The 18,353-nt window shown below is 42.1% G+C and overlaps 1 protein-coding gene across 3 annotated transcripts in view; it reads right to left on the bottom strand.

Annotated features, from left to right (window-relative positions):
- Positions 1-18,353, bottom strand: part of PDE4D (phosphodiesterase 4D) — a 624,753-nt gene that overhangs the window by 456,117 nt on the left and 150,283 nt on the right. For all 3 annotated transcript variants that reach the window (XM_083465254.1, XM_083465252.1, XM_083465253.1), the window contains exon 3: positions 14,667-14,902. In XM_083465254.1, coding sequence (XP_083321380.1) covers positions 14,667-14,902 — 236 coding nt within the window. The remainder of the gene's footprint in view (positions 1-14,666; positions 14,903-18,353) is intronic.

Genomic DNA, 18,353 nt, shown 5'->3' with positions numbered 1-18,353 from the left:
ATTAGTCCCCACTGTGGATATTTTTTGGGGGGTTCTTGTTCCTAAATTGGCCACAGGCAAGAAGCTATTTGGGCCTGTCCTGAGCTTTTCCAGGGGTGTTAAGTTCAATGGTGTATGCAGAAGGACCTGGGTTCAGTTCTTGGCATCTCCAAGTAAAAGGCTAGTATAGAAAGATCCCCTGCCCATCTCAGAGGGTGATGGCATGTGGACGGCGAAGGACAAAAAACAAATATATCACTGAATTGGTGGTGTGGAGCTAGGGTGGGGTCATCAACACAAAAATAAGCAGTGTCTCATCTTGGAAAAAGGTAAACCTGCACTGAGTTGGGGGGTGGAATAAAGTTGCAGATGAGATATATGAATTAACTGAACCAGACATGTGTGCTTGAAAAACATGTGCTGAAATGCATTTGGTTTGGGCCTCCACAGCTTCTAACTTAAGCACCTATGAAGAGTTAACCTATTCACAGCTCATTAGTAAGATCCTTCTGACAGATTGCAGAGGACAGAAAGGTATCTGCAATTGCTCACAGGCACTCTTGGCCTGAGCAAAGCCTTCCTCTGGAACAAGGCTAGGAGATGAAGTTCTAACCATTTTTTAAATTTTTTTTTAAGGTTGGAAATGGGGTTCTGCATAAAGAGATTTTTATGAAAGTTGGAACACCAGCAATGTGAAACTCCAGGTGTTTCTGGATCACAGCTCCCACCATCCCTGCCCCTTGTCATGCCGGCTGGGGCAGCCTTGGAGCTGGAATCCAACAAAAATGGGATGGGCCACAGATTCCCCATCTCTGCCCAACTGGTGGACCCAAGAGACATTCATCTAGAAGAGAAAAGCGATGGACAGGTATAGTTAAGTGCTGACATTTATTATGCACACTTTCAGCCTGGCAAACAGCTGCATTCTGCTAAGAAAGAACATTTTTCTACTTGAAGGCTGGCAGAATATTAATTGGTTCAAGCAAAACTTAAGAGTGTCTTTGAATTATTGCGTCTGAACTTTGAAAGTAATATCAGTTGATTTCCCTACGAAGCCCACTGCAGTGGCTGTGGTCTCTCCTCTTCCTCCCCTCATTCCCCATTCTTTTTTCTGCTGCAGTTTCATAGAATAGTATCCCTTGTGGGCTTTCTGTTTATATTTGGAAACTGCAACCGTATGGAAGATTGGAATGCAAATGAGGAGTGGAAGGAATGCCCTCTCAGTTGATATTACCTTCCATTTTGAAGTATGACTAATCTGAGAGAGTTTGCAACAATCCCAAAATAAAATTAGGAAGCTCTTGGAAGAAATAAATATTTTGGGGGCAGGGGCTTCCAATGGTGGCCTAAGCTCCTTGGTCCCTTGATTCTGATTCCTGGCTCCATTCCCGACTCCTGGGTCACCTCTGACAGCTGCTTATGGTTCCATCTTCTATAATTAAATACAGCAAGTACACATCTGCAAGGCACTGTCCCACACCCTTGGTACAGTGCTGCATCATATAATGAGGTTCACAGTAAGTGTAACTGCAGAAAGGCAAGAACTACATTCAGTCTACAGGCAATCCTTTCCATTAACACTCCTGCAAATGACCTCAGTGATCAAGCAAGGATATAAGGGGTCATGTGGTCCCTAAGGTACCTTGGACCTAGGACGTTAAGGACGTTGTAAATTAGTACAAGGATGTTGAACCTGGTCGGGTAGTAGATGACTCCCAATGCAGCTGTTGTAGCAACAGTGTCATGTGTTGTCATTTATTAACTTATTTCCCGCCCTTCACTTCCCAGGGCGGGTTACTGCATTAAAACCATTAGAAACAACTTATAACCATAAAAATAAGGTGGGTCCTAAAAACAGACATCTCAAGTGTCAAAAGCTATCAGCAACCTGGCCACCAGATAGAGCCATTGAACGAAGCCCAAGGGCAGCCTCACATAAAGCTTACCGCAGTAAGCCATCCTTGAGGTTACCAGCACAGGGACTATGGCAATCAGACTATCCCTGTCCAGGAATGGTTGACCTGGTGAGCAGGATAAAAGGCACTCCTGGCTACAGAGGACACTTGAGCCTCCAGTGACTAAGACATGGGTAGGCAAACTAAGGCCCGGGGGCCGAATCCGGCCCAATTGCCTTCTAAATCCGGTCCACGGGTGGTCTGGGAATCAGCATGTTTTTACATAAGTAGAATGTGTCCTTTTATTTAAAATGCATCTCTGGGTTATTTGTGGGGCATAGGAATTTGTTCATTATTATTTTTTCCAAAGTATAATCCAGCCCCCACAAGGTCTGAGGGACAGTGGACCAGCCCCCTCCTGAAAAAGTTTGCTGACCCCTGGACTAACATGTATCCAGGAGTATCCCCAAACTACACACTTGCTCCTTTAAAGGGAGTGCAGCCCCTGAAAAGTGTTCATCAGGCATTTAAAAGTTGGAACACCTGCTGAATTTGGCAGAACATTCCACAATACAGGACTGATGGTGCTAAATGCTGTTTCTTGCTGCAGTCAAATGAGCTTCGCCAATTCAGGCAACCTCATCCAGAACATCTAGTACAGTGGTTCCTAACTGGTGGTCTGCGGACATCAAGGGTCTGCGTAACCAACCTAGCGGGTCTGTGGCACCATTCACATAACTAAAACTACCATAGCTATATCATGATTTTCAAAAGTAGGGAGTCCATGGCTTGGCTTTTGAAACACAGGGAATCCGCAGTACTTAGCTAATTTGGAACCACTAATCCGTATAGTTAAAGCTATGGTTTTCCCAGTAGTGATGTACGGAAGTGAGAGCTGGACCATAAAGAAGGCTGATTGCCGAAGAATTGATGCTTTTGAATTATGGTGCTGGAAGAGACTCTTGAGAGTCCCATGGACTGCAAGAAGATCAAACCTCTCCATTCTTAAGGAAATCAGCCCTGAGTGCTCTCTGGATGGACAGATCCTGAAGCTGAGGCTCCAATACTTTGGCCACCTCATGAGAAGAGAAGACTCCCTGGAAAAGACCCTGATGCTGGTAAAGATGGAGGGCACAATGAGAAGGGGACGACAGAGGACGAGATGGTTGGACAGTGTTCTCGAAGCTACCAGCATGAGTTTGACTAAACTGCGGGAGGCAGTGGAAGACAGAAGTGCCTGGCGTGCTCTGGTCCGTGGGGTCACGAAGAGTCGGACACGACTAAACGACTAAACAACAACAACAACAAATTTAGAATATCCAGAACAAGTAACTTGCCTACGTCCCATACAGGGTCACTACCCACCCAATGAGTCCCTGTCTTCCAAGGATTCAAGTACAGCTTATTGGCCTTCATCCAGTCCACCAATGCATTCAGAAACTGATTCAGAGCTTCTCCTGATTCAGATGTACAAACCTATATATGCAAATGTTGTGCTGCAGACCCTGTTTTGGACTGTGCCTCCCACGCTCATTTCTTTTCAATCATCACCCAGCACAATCTTCAAGCAGCTTGCAGGTGTCTGCTATGCCAAATCAACACTCCTGACATCTCAATAAATCCTTCATCTGTAAGCAGCCTTCTTATCTAGACATCAGCAACTACCATGGTATTACCAGCCAGTAAAATAATGTATGCTTACAGGAATTAGCAGTAAGATTTCAAGAGAGAATTCTCAGGAAGAATGCTTTGAAGACAGCATGCTTTCACAGTAAAACTCAAAATATATTCAAGCCAGAGTAATAACCCAATGTAGAACAGATAGAGAGCACCAGCCATGAATGCAAAATGTAAAGACTACCATGTTGAGTTTGTCAATAAATCCATGACCCACTGATGGTGCCCACTCTCTTAATAATCCTAATACCTCATAGGATAGCAAGTTCCAGGTTAAAAAATAAAAAAACCTTCCAAACTGTGAGACAGAAGTAAATTATTTAATGAGACCTCTTCAAAACTCGTGTTTGTATAAATGTAAAAAACAGCCCATTATCACCCAGTTTTCTGTGCTGTGGAGATGAGCAGAGCTTTAAAAGGAGACAGAAAATGAATTGGTGAATAGGGATTGGTGTATGTGTGATGCTTGTTTCCAGTGACATCACAAGTACTGTCCAATAGGCGCCTGCTGCAACCGCTTGTAGCTGATGAAATTTTCAATGCTACCCATGCTGATTTATTGATGGGTTTGCTGCTGACTGTTTTATGCCTTGTGTTCTCTCACTACTGCTTTTTTGTTTTTTACTTAATTGTTTTAATTATTGCCGCCTTGGAAGTTGCTTTCCTGAAAGGAGGAATGGAAATGTTTTAAAAGCATAATCAAATCAAATAAGCAGCAGAGCTGACTCAAGCCTTTTTTGCTGCCTGAGGTGGAAAAATCAGCTGCTGCTCTCTCCTTCAGCAGCATAAGGCGAAGCAAGTGCCCAGTAAAAGTATTTATTTAGAAACTTGGCACAGGGAGCTTGAGAGTGGAGTAAATTGTGCCCCTTCCCCATTTCTTGAAATTGTATGTGATAGAGGGATGTGGAAGAAGTTCAAATCAGTTCACATTTATCGGCGAACATATCTATTTCATATTTTCTGAAACAATATGCAAACTGAAAAGCAGTAATTCTTTGACATTCACAATTCTCTGTATTTTGCAATGCAGTTATCAAATGTGTGAGGTATTCAAAATGAATATATTAGTGAAAATAACACTATGTGAGGAGAAATACTTTGCAAAAATGTGTACGCTCCAACAAAATTGCATACAAAGCTGTGCATGTTAGGATAAATTCAAAGAAAAATGCTTCTGAACTATCATGAGGACTTTTTAAAAATCGCAAACTGATGTGGAAATGTAGAAAACTGAACTTAACAGTGGATAAATGGGAAACTTAGAGCAAGCAAAATTGACAGTTTGGACAAAAAGAAAGTATTGAGATTGTCATTCAACCCCCATCCATTGCATCATCACCATCATCCTATTATTATTGAACCATTTACAAAAGTGCCAAGGTGACTTAAAATTAAACAATCAAAATAACAAAAACAGATTTTAAAACAATACAAAACACAAGTAAAGATAGGTTTTTAGACAATATGAATAAGCAATGTAGAGATCTAACTCCCAATCCCCTAGCTCAAAAATCTTTTTGAAACAAAAATGTATTCAGTTGTTCCAGGAACAACTAAATAATATTCACCTGTCTATCTCAACAACAGGGAAGCTGTTCAGCAAAACAGAGGCAGCACATCAGAGAGAAGGTGGAAGCGATAATCCTTTAGCTTTCCACTGTGCTTCTGAGAAGTGAGAAAGCCATTTACAAGTTTCTCTCTTCCCATGCACCTGCACAAAATGAAAGAACCACGCCTCCTTCCCAGATAAACCCTTGTGATGTGCAGTAGATAAGAGGGCTGGAAGGGAGCTTGGAGGTCATCTAATTCAACCCACTGCTCAATTCAGGAAATGCAGTGCTAGTTCCTCCCCAACTGATGGATGGCAAATACCTTCCTGGAGATATTCAGCAACAGAAAGCTCACTGCCTCTCTAGGAAATAGGTTCCATTATCAGACTATTCTGATGGAGTTTATATAAAATCTACCCTCTTGTAACTACTCCTACTCCTACTACTATTTATAATTGTGGTGGTTGGCATCCATCTGTCTCAAGACACAATGGAGTATGTCTCTGGGGGTGAAGTCAAACAGCTGTGTTAGCAGCACCAAAGTGACTTCCCTGGGGTGCAAACCTGTGCAGGGCGTATGGAGGTCCTGGCTGCCCCTCTTGGCCTTGCTGATGTGGTCCAAGGAAATCACAACAATACGTTTGGTTGCAGGAGTTACTGAAAGAAGGCGTACAAGGCGCCATCCAACCATCTTAGAGACTCCACTCTGGATTTGTGTAAGGTTTATTCTTAATTATTATGTTCCTATCATCCTAAGATCACAGCAATTAAAATAAGAACATTAAAAATAAAACAAACTACAATCACAAGAATAGGTTGAGTCATAATATATACGATATATATATACATATCAAGTATCAATGGCCAAAGTGTTGAGTGTCTTAAACCCAGATCTTTATCAAATGCTACAAGTTGCCATTCCAGGTGTTTTAACACAACCAAAATAATATGAAAACTTGTTACTGTAATGGTTTTACGAGATGACTTTGAATTCTTTATATGAATTTGTGAAGCTGGAAAACAGCATATGAAAATTCATAGGTAAATAGATACATACATTGAAATGATTATTCAATTTTAATCACAGCTAAACATTATATTGGGGCATTTTCTTCACTTCCAGAGGGAGGAAAAAACTAGACTATATCAAGAGGCGTTTTCCATAGCCAGCCTTCCACGCTGACTACATTCAAAGACGTAGAAAAGGAACAAGGCACTCTGAATGTTACTTCTCACATTTGTTCCTCATTATTTTGCTATGTATCCTTGGGCAAGTGACTAAAATTTCCCTCGCCTACAAAATGAAGGCAATCGCTTGTTGGTATTTTAGCTTAGGGGACAGCAACAATGTGGGAATCAGCTCATGTGTTTCCGCAGGCAATGTTGTTATGAAGAGGAAATAACACCCAGACATTCCAGGTAATCAACATATTGCTCTGTTCTTTCCTTCTTACTGTTTGGTGAGTCATTGTGTGTACAATCACTGCCAAAGGGGGGGAGGACCCAAATCAGCATGAAGCTGTTGGAGACAGATGAGACTTCAAGTCCCAAGAAACGTCCTCGGTGCCTGAAAATAAATCAAATGGCAAGCCTTTCTGATCTTTAACTTTCAACACTATATTCATCTTGGTTCCCACTTATTTTCAGTGCAGAGGCTACCCTGCTGAGCTGCAAAGTCATGAACCAGGAGAGAGCAGCTTCCTCTCCCTGAATTCATTTTCAGCGCATTTCAGTTATGGCCCAAACATGCCTTCTGAATTTCTGCATATCTATCACTGAGAGATATGCTCAAGCTTTCCGGAAGAAACAGAAGAGTGTATACCATGTAAGAAAGTAGTAGCAACTTTATAACAAGAAGCCTAAATCCATAACTCTCTTTATTTTGAAGTTCTGCAGTAAAATATAAGAATATTGCCCAGTGAAACAACCTTAATGAAGGACAAGAGATGGGCTACATCTCATGCAGACTGGGGGAAATGTGTTCTGCAAAGACCATCAAATACTACTGCTATCTTGCAGTTGGCAAACACATCGTTTAACCTGGTGAGTTCAGCAACTAGGCAAGAGAATGGGGTCTTTCCCCATCCTTTCTTGAAGAGAGGCTGAAAGCAGTGAGATCACAATTTTTCCTCTACTTTCTGAGCATCTCTGAGACTCAGAAAAAGAAGCATGAGCCCTGATTCTCCCTCCCAGCTTAGAGCTGTGGGTCAGCAAGGACTCCTCCTGCCCAGTTGCATGGAACCTTGAGCTCAGTGCAATGTCTGCACTGCTATGGGAAGCATACATTTTGGCATGCTGAACCTGATCACAAGGGCTCTAAAAGAAATCCTACAGGGAATCGGACAAAAGCCCAAAGATTCATGCAAAAGTCAGCAATTACTATAGACACCTGAGTGGTTCTGGGGAGATAATGGGGGGGAGATATGGAGATGCCTAGCAAACCACACAACAAAACAGCAGGAGAGATGTTGGAGCAGAAAATCCAAGCCTTTTGATGTCTGTACACTAATGCACAGAGAATGGAAAATAAGTAAGGTGAGCATGAACTCCTAGTACAGGGAAGTAAACTCAGCTTGATAGGTATAACTGAAACTTTGTGAGATGACTCCCATCAGTAGAACGAAGAAGGTAAACCCAGTTCAGAAACAGCAGATCCAAACAGAAAAGATGGGGGAATGGTATTATATATATTTTAATTAAAAAATGTGTACACTCGTACAGAAATCAAAGAGAATGAATTTTGCAGGCTCCACTCCAGGTACCATTTTGCATCAGGTGTCCCAGCACGTGCAATTTGCAGTGCCAAAATAGAACCTATTTGTTTACTTCCTTCTTATTTTCTTTTTTTGGCACTATTGGTGGCAGTGTAGGAGAGCCCCAGACATAGGCATAGGGAGGCGCAGCTGCCCCCCTCAAATCAATTAAAATAAATAAAAATGCATAGCAAACTGAGGTTCTTCCCCCTCCCCCATCAGATTGGCCACTGTGAGAACAGGATGCTGGATTAGATGGGCCACTGGCCTGATCCAGCAGCTTCTTCTTATGCCCTTACGGCAGTATGAGATCTGCAGACCAACCTGCTAACAAGATCTCTGGGGGAGGCCCTACTCAGGGTGATGCTTACACCTGTGGTCCAGTATGAGCTGGCCTGGGACAGGGCCTTCTCTGCTGTCACAATGAGGCACTCCCTTCCATTAGACATTTGACTGTCCCACTTGCTACCACATGTTTGCCAGATAACAGCAATTCTGTTCTGACAGAGGAGGGGTGGGCTGATAATTGTTTTGATCAGCAAGACTATTTAATTGGAAGATCTAGAGTTTTATGGTTTTAGCTTTAAATACATATGTTGGGTTACTGTTTTTCTTTTGTTTTGCCCTAGGATCCCTTTGGGATTAAGGGCAGTTTAGAAATGTGTGTGTGTGTGTGTGTGTGTGTGTTTAAAAGATTGGGCATGTAGCTCAGCCGTGATCCATCCTATCTCCTCCAGGATGGGTAAGGTCTTTTAGGACAGTTCATGAAGTCATTCCCAGCCCCATATTTATCCTTCTCCATCTCCCTGCCCCAACTATGGATTCAACTCCAAAATCTGAATTGTTATGTCAGAAAAACTGAAAAACCATAAACCTTTGTGGTGACCCTTGTCTGTTATTTTATTCATTTATTAAGAATAAAAACAATTTATCTATCCTGACTCAATGGGATAGGGTGTATGTTAATGTGAGCTGATGGTGTTTCCGTCTGTTTCCATATTATACACACCACACTCACCACACAACACCTTTCTTTTCATTTATTTATGTATAAATGAAAGCAGTACTTCAAACTGACAATTTGCTACACAGATTATGTGTGCCAGATGAGTAATGCCTGAATGACACAGAAAGTTAGAATTAGCAACAGGAAATTACAGTTAGAAGAAGCATACTACGATGGCAGGGGGAAGCTTTGCAGCTGTAAAATATCAGATATATATATAGATATATAGATATATATAAACACACACACACACACACACACCTTGCTAAATGTGTCATTTGCTTGCCTATTTCTATTATTTTCATTTCCTACATTTGCTTTAGTGCTAATTGCAGGTCTACCTGCTGATACAGACAATATACAACCCAGTCAAGACCTATCTCTATCTTCCTTCCTTCAAATCACTCCTTGAGGCATTCAGCCCTCTCATTCCCATGCCCTGTTGCAGCTCAGGATAAGCACATGAAACCTCAGCTGACCCCTCCCCTCCCCTTCCTCTGCTGCTTCTCCTGTGCCCAATTCCAGACAGTAAACTCCTTGGGACAAGGACCTTGATGGGTGTCATGCACATCAACATTGCCTTACAAAAAATACAACAATAATATCATTCACTTATTTCTTTTGCAAACTATACTTTTGAACACATCCACTCTCTTCTGGTTCATATAAGTTAGGGCAAATAATGACCAGATAATCAAATATTCCCCCAAGGGCATCTCATTTGATTCCCCACAAAATCCATGGTTCTGATTGTCTTGTCTGCACACACAGCCTTTGGTGCTGTGTACCTTTGCTGCTTTATCCAGCAAGAAACCAGGAAACAGGCAACCAAAATTTCACTTCTCTTCAAAAACCTAGCTGTGAAAAACAGAGCAATTGGCCTATTCCTGTACCACGATCATGCATCACAATGTGCCCACTTGCAACTAAGCAAAGCATTGCCTTCTTACTTTCTTTCTCCAGGTAGTAGACAATATGGGGCAGCCTATGTAGAGTCACTTAGCTTTGCAGGAGGGGGAACAAGAGATTTTTGCCTTTGCTACCATCTGCTTATAGGGAAGGAAATCATGTAAGTGGAGAACATGAAGATGCATGGAGCTCTCCAATACTCAACTAGATCAGCTTCCAGAAACTTGAACACTTCCAGCATCCTCTAGCAACTAAGTCCCAAACCAATCTGAAATCTTCCCCCATCCTTTTCCTGCCAGCAAATGGCTGCATTCCAAGGAACTGGCAATCCAAAATGATTGAAGAGATTCTGCTTGGGTAGAATTGCCCAGTTTATCAACTTGCAGTGCTGGCTCTTATTAGAGAGGGATAACACGGCCATGACTCAAGGGGAAGACTTTTCCTGGCTGGTACAGTCAGGTTCAGGTTCAGAGATACTTTGCACCTGCCCCATGGAATTTAAAGCTTTCTTGAATAAACTAACAATATGTTTATTTTTTAGGTAAGTGAGCAATATAGTATGCTTAGCAATTTAGGAAGGGGAGCTATTTCACATTCCAGTTATGGTACCTTGTTCAGAAATTCCTCATGCCTTGGTTATCCTCAAAACAAAGATGCCAAAATGCAACATTAGAAAACCAAGCACAACTGGCCAGAAATAAAATAAACAACTTTAAAAGTATCATTTTAAACCATTTGCTTATTGATAGGCACCCAGATAAAAAAAAACCACTTGAGTATATAATACACCCAAACATCCAAGAGTTATGCAAGAGCTTTCCTCCACATCTCAGTTGTTTCCAAACACACTTTTAAGTTCTCCTGTTGTTTCAGCTGACATCTCATTATCGAGACATTTCACATCAGATTAAATCAATCACACTGTGCTTGAGCAGAGATCACTGTGAAAACAGCCCTTATTGCAACACCAAGGAAAAGGCTTTGAAAGCAGCCTGGTGGCACCCCAGCTCAGTTGTATTCCTGAATTTGAAAATAGCATTTTGAAGGGGTGGTCGGGTCAGATAACAACAAATTTTAAAGATAAACACCTGTCTGTGGATAAGAGAATGGACTAAAGAAGAGTGGATTTTATTTATTAATTATATTTTTTTCAACAACAACAAAATCCCTCCAGGATGCTGGGGGCCAAGAAGTGGGATTGTGTGTGCGTTTTACTGCAATTTTGTTGTTGTCAGACATTGCAAGGCAGCTTCCAGATTTCTGTGCTGTGGGTAGGGCTGCCCTCGAAGGCTGCCTGGGAATTCCATCCAGTAGAAATATAATAAAACGTGGTGCCTTTGACCAGGGCATGTGCAGTACATGATACCACTGCTTAAGAAGCTGCATTGATTTCCAGTTGGTTTCCTGGAAGAAGTGAAGGCTTTTGACTTGTTAAGTCCTAAACCATTTAGATCCAGTGTGTCTAGGCCTAGGTACTATGATCTATGCGAACATGGGATTTGTGGTTAGAGGGCTGAATTAGGACCCGGAAGCTCCAGGTTCAAATCCCTTCTTAGTTGACCATGTGACCATGGATCAGTCACAATCTCTCTCTGCCTAACCTACCTCAGAGGATTGTTCAGCAGTTTATTCCACCTTCAGCTCCTAGACAGAGAGGGATAATAGACCTGAAACCTGCCAGTCAGGTTTCACCTGGCACATTCTTTGATGGGAGCCAGTGTTAGAATACTTCCCTCAAGTTTCCACAAATACCTTAATGACAGCCTGCCCTCCCTCTTCCATACCACTTCCTTAACCAGAGGGAGGAGGCCTGGTATCTGTGAAGAGGACTAGAGGGTAATACTGTGGTTTGAGGCAGAATGAGTAAAGACAGACACAGAAAGCTGAGTCTTAAGTGTCTTGATGTGCAGGCTGCCTCCCTGGAGGTCTTATACAGAAACAGTAGCCTTTAGCTATGTGGGAATGCATAATCTAACTGCTTTCACCTATGCTCAACCAGTACTTTATATTTAAAAACAACCACAAAGGCAACAAGCTGACAGCGACTTTCTTCCAAAAGGAACCAAACCCAGGCAAGTAGCACACACCTTTAATGTCACACCGCTTGGAATAGTGGACTGATCATAACATTACGAAGGCACCCAACACATGATGGGAACTACAGACAGTGGAATTGCTATGTGATGACCACACGAAAAGGCAAAATATGTAATTATTAGAATCTATTCATTGAAAGTGTCTCCTGTTTTATAAAAAGTCATTTCATACTATCACTAATCATCTAGAGCAGGGCTGGGGAATCTGAGGATCTCCGTATGTTGTGGGACGTCAACTCCCATCAGTCCCAGCTAGCATGGCCAATGATCCAAGAGGATGGGAGTTGGAGTCCAGCAATATCTGGAGGGTACCACATTTGATACTTCGGTCTAGAGAGACTATATGTTACATATTTTTCTTTTTGGCAGGGTTCTCGGTCATTAGAAAACTCCATCATTAGAAAATGCAGTGTCGCTAGAAAACTCCCTAAGTGACAGCTGATCTGATAGCTATTTCATTCAACCAAATTATTGCATTATAGTTGCAGTTATCGTGTGAGCAAAAACACTGGTGTGTGAATCATCTTGATAGCACTAGTCTTGGAATTGCTCAGTCCCCTTGCGTTTCAGGTTTCTAAGCAAACTTTTCACCCATGCTCACATTAAGTTTTCTTTCACAACATCAAAGACACAAAGATCTTTGTAGCCTTATGAAAGCCTTCAAGTTTCCATATAATACATGGATTTTTCAAGACTCCTGAGATGGTGGTCCACACACAGAATTTCAGATTACAGATGCATATTGGGACTACTGAGGATACCTTCTTGTACATATTGTATATACTGTGTGTGTGTGTGTGTGTGTGTGTGTGTGGCAAGTGCAAAGATGATTCATGCATCTAACATTTAATTTCCCACAGTAAAGAAATAAAGGTTATAGCTTTTGAAAAGAAACAGGCACAACAGTAATTGCTTCTGTTGGGTTGTTTGTTTGTGCAATGCAGCATTATTACTTTCTTCTTTTCTTTCCCCCCTTGATCTCATTTATAAATTTATTTCCTAGTAAATCAAAAGCAAATTAAATGAGCATGATGTCTGAACAAAGCTTGTTAGGCAGGACAATGGTGTTGTTCTTTTTTATGTCTTGCAGAGATCTGCCTGCTGTGAGAAACCTCTCATGCACCAGCTATACCATTCCAGTACATAAGCCTACAAAACAGCAGTGAGCACCAGCAAGCATATCTACTAACAATAACACCCCCTTTTTCATTACTTTGGGAAACATTTTAGGCAAACTTTCACATCTCCTCTTCCAGATGCGATGCAAGCATGAGTCTCGTCAGAGGCTCATGATATTTTCTGTCGTCGATCTATGACATTTTCTTAGAAGAAGAAGAAGAAGAAGAAGAGTTTGGATTTGATATCCCGCCTTTCACTCCCCTTCAGGAGTCTCAAAGCGGCTAACATTCTCCTTTCCCTTCCTCCCCCACAACAAACACTCTGTGAGGTGAGTGGGGCTGAGAGACTTCACAGAAGTGTGACTGGCCCAAGGTCACCCAGCAGCTGCATGTGGAGGAGCGGAGACGCGAACCCGGTTTCCCAGATTACGTGACTACCGCTCTTAACCACTACACCACACTGGCTCTTTCGACTCTATATTGATCGGTTTCAGAACGCAGCTGCCTCATATGTAATGCATGAAATCAAGCTTCTTGGGTGAATGTTTTCACATTCCAACTATCTCATCCATGTCATGGTTCCAGGAATCTTCCAGTATGATGGATAGGTTCCCGGTGCTGTGCTGAAAGCACTTCCTCCCACCTCTAGCACAGATGCAAGATGCTGAGCTTAGAAAGCACGTGAGCTATCTGGAAGCCCAGAGCTCACATTTTTGCAACCACCAACACTTTTGTGACTTATCAAAATAGCTGCAACCACAGCAGCTCATATCCAGGTCCATAAATGGGTGTTGGGGAAAACAGGCCACCATAGATGCATAGCTTCTAGCTAGAAGTAGCCACATCAGCAGCTACCTGGCCTTGCTGTGTATTTAGTTCTAAGTTATGCCCTAAGTTTTGTGGTGCTTGAATGCTTACAGCAACACTGGTGGGTGGGTATGTGCATGTGGGATGTCTATCTACCCTCCACATCTGTGGTTATAATAGTCCTTCCCAGGCTTCTTTTCTCTGAGGTGATCACAGCCTATCAGGGATCACGGAAGCAACATGATGTCTCTTAGTCTTGCAACCAATTATATCAGCGTTTCTCAAACTTGGGTCTCCAGCTGTTGTTGGGCTACAACTCCCATCATCCCTGACCACTGGTCCTGCTAGCTAGGAATGATGGGAGTTGTAGTCCAACAACAGCTGGAGATTCAAGTTTGGGAAATACTGAATGAGATTCAGCCACAGCATCAAAATCCAGAATACCTGCCAATTCAAAGATGGAGTCATGTGTTTCTTTTCAACCCTTCCATTGCTTCCAAATCACTATGCAGTAAAGTACAGGAGCCCCCAGTGCCTTCCTCACAGAGAGAAGGCTGAAATACACTTTCTTCTTCTTCTTCTTCAGCCAATAAGATTGGACAGTCCCTGTATTAGCAGAGGGACTGCTTGGTATCAGCTGTGCTATTCACATCACACATTTGCCTTATGTTTTCTGCCACTGCTATGAAAACAATGGGTATAGAATTGCCATCTTATTAACCTGTCTTCAATACGCTCTCCATTATAGCTGCCTTAATTCGCTCCGTGATTAAGAGCCAAACATTTTAATCACAGGGACCCAGGACATCGACTGCCAGAACGCAGTCTCTCAGCAGCTGAACAGAAGCAGAAGCAGGGTTCCAAATCAATGTTTACCTGACAGACTCTGCAGCTGTGATAGCAATTAGTGGGAGAGTTCTCAGCGGAAGGCTGGTGGGTCTCGGCACCGTCTCTGGATCACCCTTTCTGTCCCAATCTGCCTGCTCCAGCTGCCTGAACGCCAAAGGGGGAAGCTGGAGATTACGGCAGGAAAGTCTCCTGACGCGATATTGGTCCATTCCTTGAGGAGCCCCATCCGCTTCATCGTGCGAGTACAGTGTTTCTTCTGACACCTAGAAAAACAACAGCAACAAATATTGCTTTAATAATTCTCTGCAGTTTCTTTCCTAAACTGCATCCATTAATCTCGGTGAACTTTATATTTTATTTTAAAAGTATTAAGTGCATAGAGCAATGAAGAACTCTGAATCTATGTGTGCCCTTTAACAACTGGCTAGAGCAGGATTGTATGATGGGCCATTAGAATGAAGATCTTCTTATAAGGATGCTGTGGTCACACTGGTCCAGATGGAATATTGCAGCAAAGCACACCTGTGCCACAGTAACAGCAGGGGACATTACCACATGCACATCAACAAATGCTTTTTATGCATTAACTGTGGGAGTGTGGTGCAGTAGCTCATAGGATAAGGATCCTTCTGGAGGTTTTCTGTTAAAAACTATAATCAGGCATAGGGATGGACTAATCTGAAAATTTTGGCTTCTCATTTTTCCATTCTTAAATTCAAGTTCACTACATTTCTGCATCAGTTTGCAATGCTTAATCCTCAGAAAAAGTAATCTCCATTTTACTGCGCATTTCTCCTGATAAAGCAATGGTTGCATGTAGCCATTGTCTAATAAATGGTATCAAGGTATGCTATTTTCAATAATATATTCATTTTTATTCACACTTTCCCCAGATGCATACCTTTTTGGAATACTGCATCTCAAAATCCAAAAGACTGCAAAATTTTGCAGCACAGTTCCCTGCTGCCTCCCCTGTTTCTTGCTTTTTTGCTGCATTTGCAGGACCAAAGTGACCTTTCTGGGGTGAAAGTCTGGGCAGTGTGTATGGAAGTCCTGAGATACCCTGATTAAAAGACCCCTCTCTCAGCCTCGGTGATATAGTCCAAAGGAAAACAAAGCAATATATTTGGCACCAGCTTTGCTTCTGTTTGTGCACTGTTTTGGTTAAGTGTGAATTAGGAGAGATGAGTTTCTCCACCACCTCTAATTTAGACCTACTTGACCATTATCCTTGACTCTATATCCTCTAGGCTACATTACTGAACTATCTGTAGCAAGGGCTGCCCTTGAGTAATGATAAAATGAATGATGGTCAGAAATGAGAATTCATGTCATATTCACACATCTTTAATTCCTCTTATGATTTTTTTTCTGGGAACAAACATTTTAGATCAATGAAAATATATTATTGAAATTACATTAGTGAATTATCTACACTAACCTCTGATATCTCTGGTAGGCATTTGATGTAGACAGATAGAATTAAACTTCTGCTCTCTGATACATTTTTTGAAGTCTTTCTTTTAGTGTCGATAGTAATTTAGAAATTCAAAAATAACAACAGAGCCTTAATTTGTACCAGAAGAATTCAAGTTTCATTGCTTAGGAAATCTAAAGGCGTGCATCTGGGCACACCTAATATTGTTCTTATGATCTTGTTCTGGATTAAGTTCTGCAGTACTCAAACATTTCTGCAGCACAGAGGAACTGGTAGTATAGTTTAAAACTGTAGAAATCCACTTCTCCCTGCGTACCTGAGATCCTCAGAACTCACTCTTCTCTGATGCAACTCATACCCAATTTCAGGTTGGCGAGGGTTTCCAGCAGCCCACTGACATCCTATCCTAATCTGCATTTTGAACTGCAGAACAGATGAATGTTGCTGATCCTCTTCCCTTTAGCAGTCTCCAGCACACACATCTCAAATCTGTTCTTGAAACCCACCCCCAAATCCCCCAGAGCAGATTTGGGGGAGTGCTGGGGGTTTCCAGGGCAAGGGGAAATTGGCAAAAATCACCTCGCCTCATTTTCCATCAATGGCTGCCTCCACAGTTGCTACAATGATAAGTACAGGAATTAGATATCACCCATTGTCCCTGGAAATGGAAACATTTATTTTGCTAAATAAATCTCTCCTTCATAGACCACTGACAAGCTCTTTATTTTGTAACTGTACAAATAGCTTCTTCCTCCCCGCTGACGGCAGCATCCCAAGGAAATTGTGTAGAAGGCTGTCTCAGTCAGTCTGACCAGTTCAAATCAGAGGTGTCTTTATGACAGATTGGCTAAATAGGGGACACTGTAAAAACCAGATAAGACGACCTGCTTGCTTCCTAGGCAATGCATTGAAATCACATTTGACAAATAAAAACCTGCCTATCTGTTTTAAGCGTTCCACATTTTTATCTTTTAAACAGATCACACAATTCAAACTAAGCGTTCATGACAAATATCTTGGCTACTCTGAAGGAAATGCGAAAATTATAGGAATTATGGGTGCACTGGGAGGGCAGCAAATGAATCAGAGATATTGATTGCTGTGAAAATGCCATGAAAAAGCCTATTTATGTCATTGAAAGAGTGGTTCAATTACCATTCTGTTGTATTTTTAGCACTCTGTACAAACGGAAGGAAAAGTGGATGTAACTATTTTATCTGTGCTCTGGACGTATATGAAAAAAAGAGGAATGATGTTTTTAGTAGCAGATCAAATACACACTCTCTCACACACAGATGTATGTGTGTGTGTGTGCGCGCGCAGCTTATGGCCACTTAATCATAGGCAGAGTATGCAAATAGCAATATGTGTTAGGGAGAACCCATTTTTACCTTTCCTAACTAAAATGTCCAAAATTATTATAGGAATCAACAGAATATACTAAATATAATAAGCAATTCACAATAATATTCAGGCGTCCCCAGAGATTATATTTACATGCTGTTTATTTCAGCAGCAACCTGGTGAGTAAATGGGCTGTGAGCTGCAACCTGCATTAAGACACTTAGGGAGGGCTCATCCACACTGCTGTTGGGGTTGTGATTTCTTCCATTTGTCCTGTGACTGCCAAGCACTGGTCTGAGAGGATTTTCATTTGTCCCCAAGAGTCAGCCCCAGCCAACATGGCCAGCAGCACAGAGTGACAATACTAGGTGATTCATTCTTAATCGCTGTCTCTGAATTATTTGTAATACTGAGTTTGATTCTTGTTCCATTCATAGCTGTTAACTTTCAGATTTGAAAATAAGGGATCAGCAGCCTCAAAAATAAGGGATCAGCAGCCTCAAAAATAAGGGATCAGCAGCCACACCTGTCCCGGGGACAGTTTACAGGATATCTAACAATCCGGGGTAGAAGCCGGAAGCAGTGGGAAATGGTGCTGGAATAAGGGAATTTCCCACACAAAAAAGGGAAGGTTGACAGCTATGGTTCCATTGCAGTATGCTCAAGTTAGCTTCAGTTTGTAGCAGGCTGTGTTGGGTGGGCTGCAAGCCCCATGAGAGAGATTAATGTGCCACTTCCAGCCTACCCAGCATGCTCACCCAATGCAGGAGGTTCATCCTCCTGCCTCATATCAGGCCCCAAATATATTATGGACAGCCTGCAGGAAGAACTGGAGAAAACAATGCATTCATAGAATCAGAGAATTGTAGAGTTGGAAGGAGCCACGAGGGTCATCTAGTTCAACCCCCTGCAATGAAGGAATCTTTTGCCCA

This window comes from Podarcis liolepis (genome assembly GCF_965112155.1).
Source record: "Podarcis liolepis genome assembly, chromosome: 11".
Classification (NCBI taxonomy): Eukaryota; Metazoa; Chordata; class Lepidosauria; order Squamata; family Lacertidae; genus Podarcis; species Podarcis liolepis.
The sequence above is the reverse complement of the archived record's forward strand: the minus strand, read 5'-3'. Positions and strand labels throughout refer to the sequence as shown.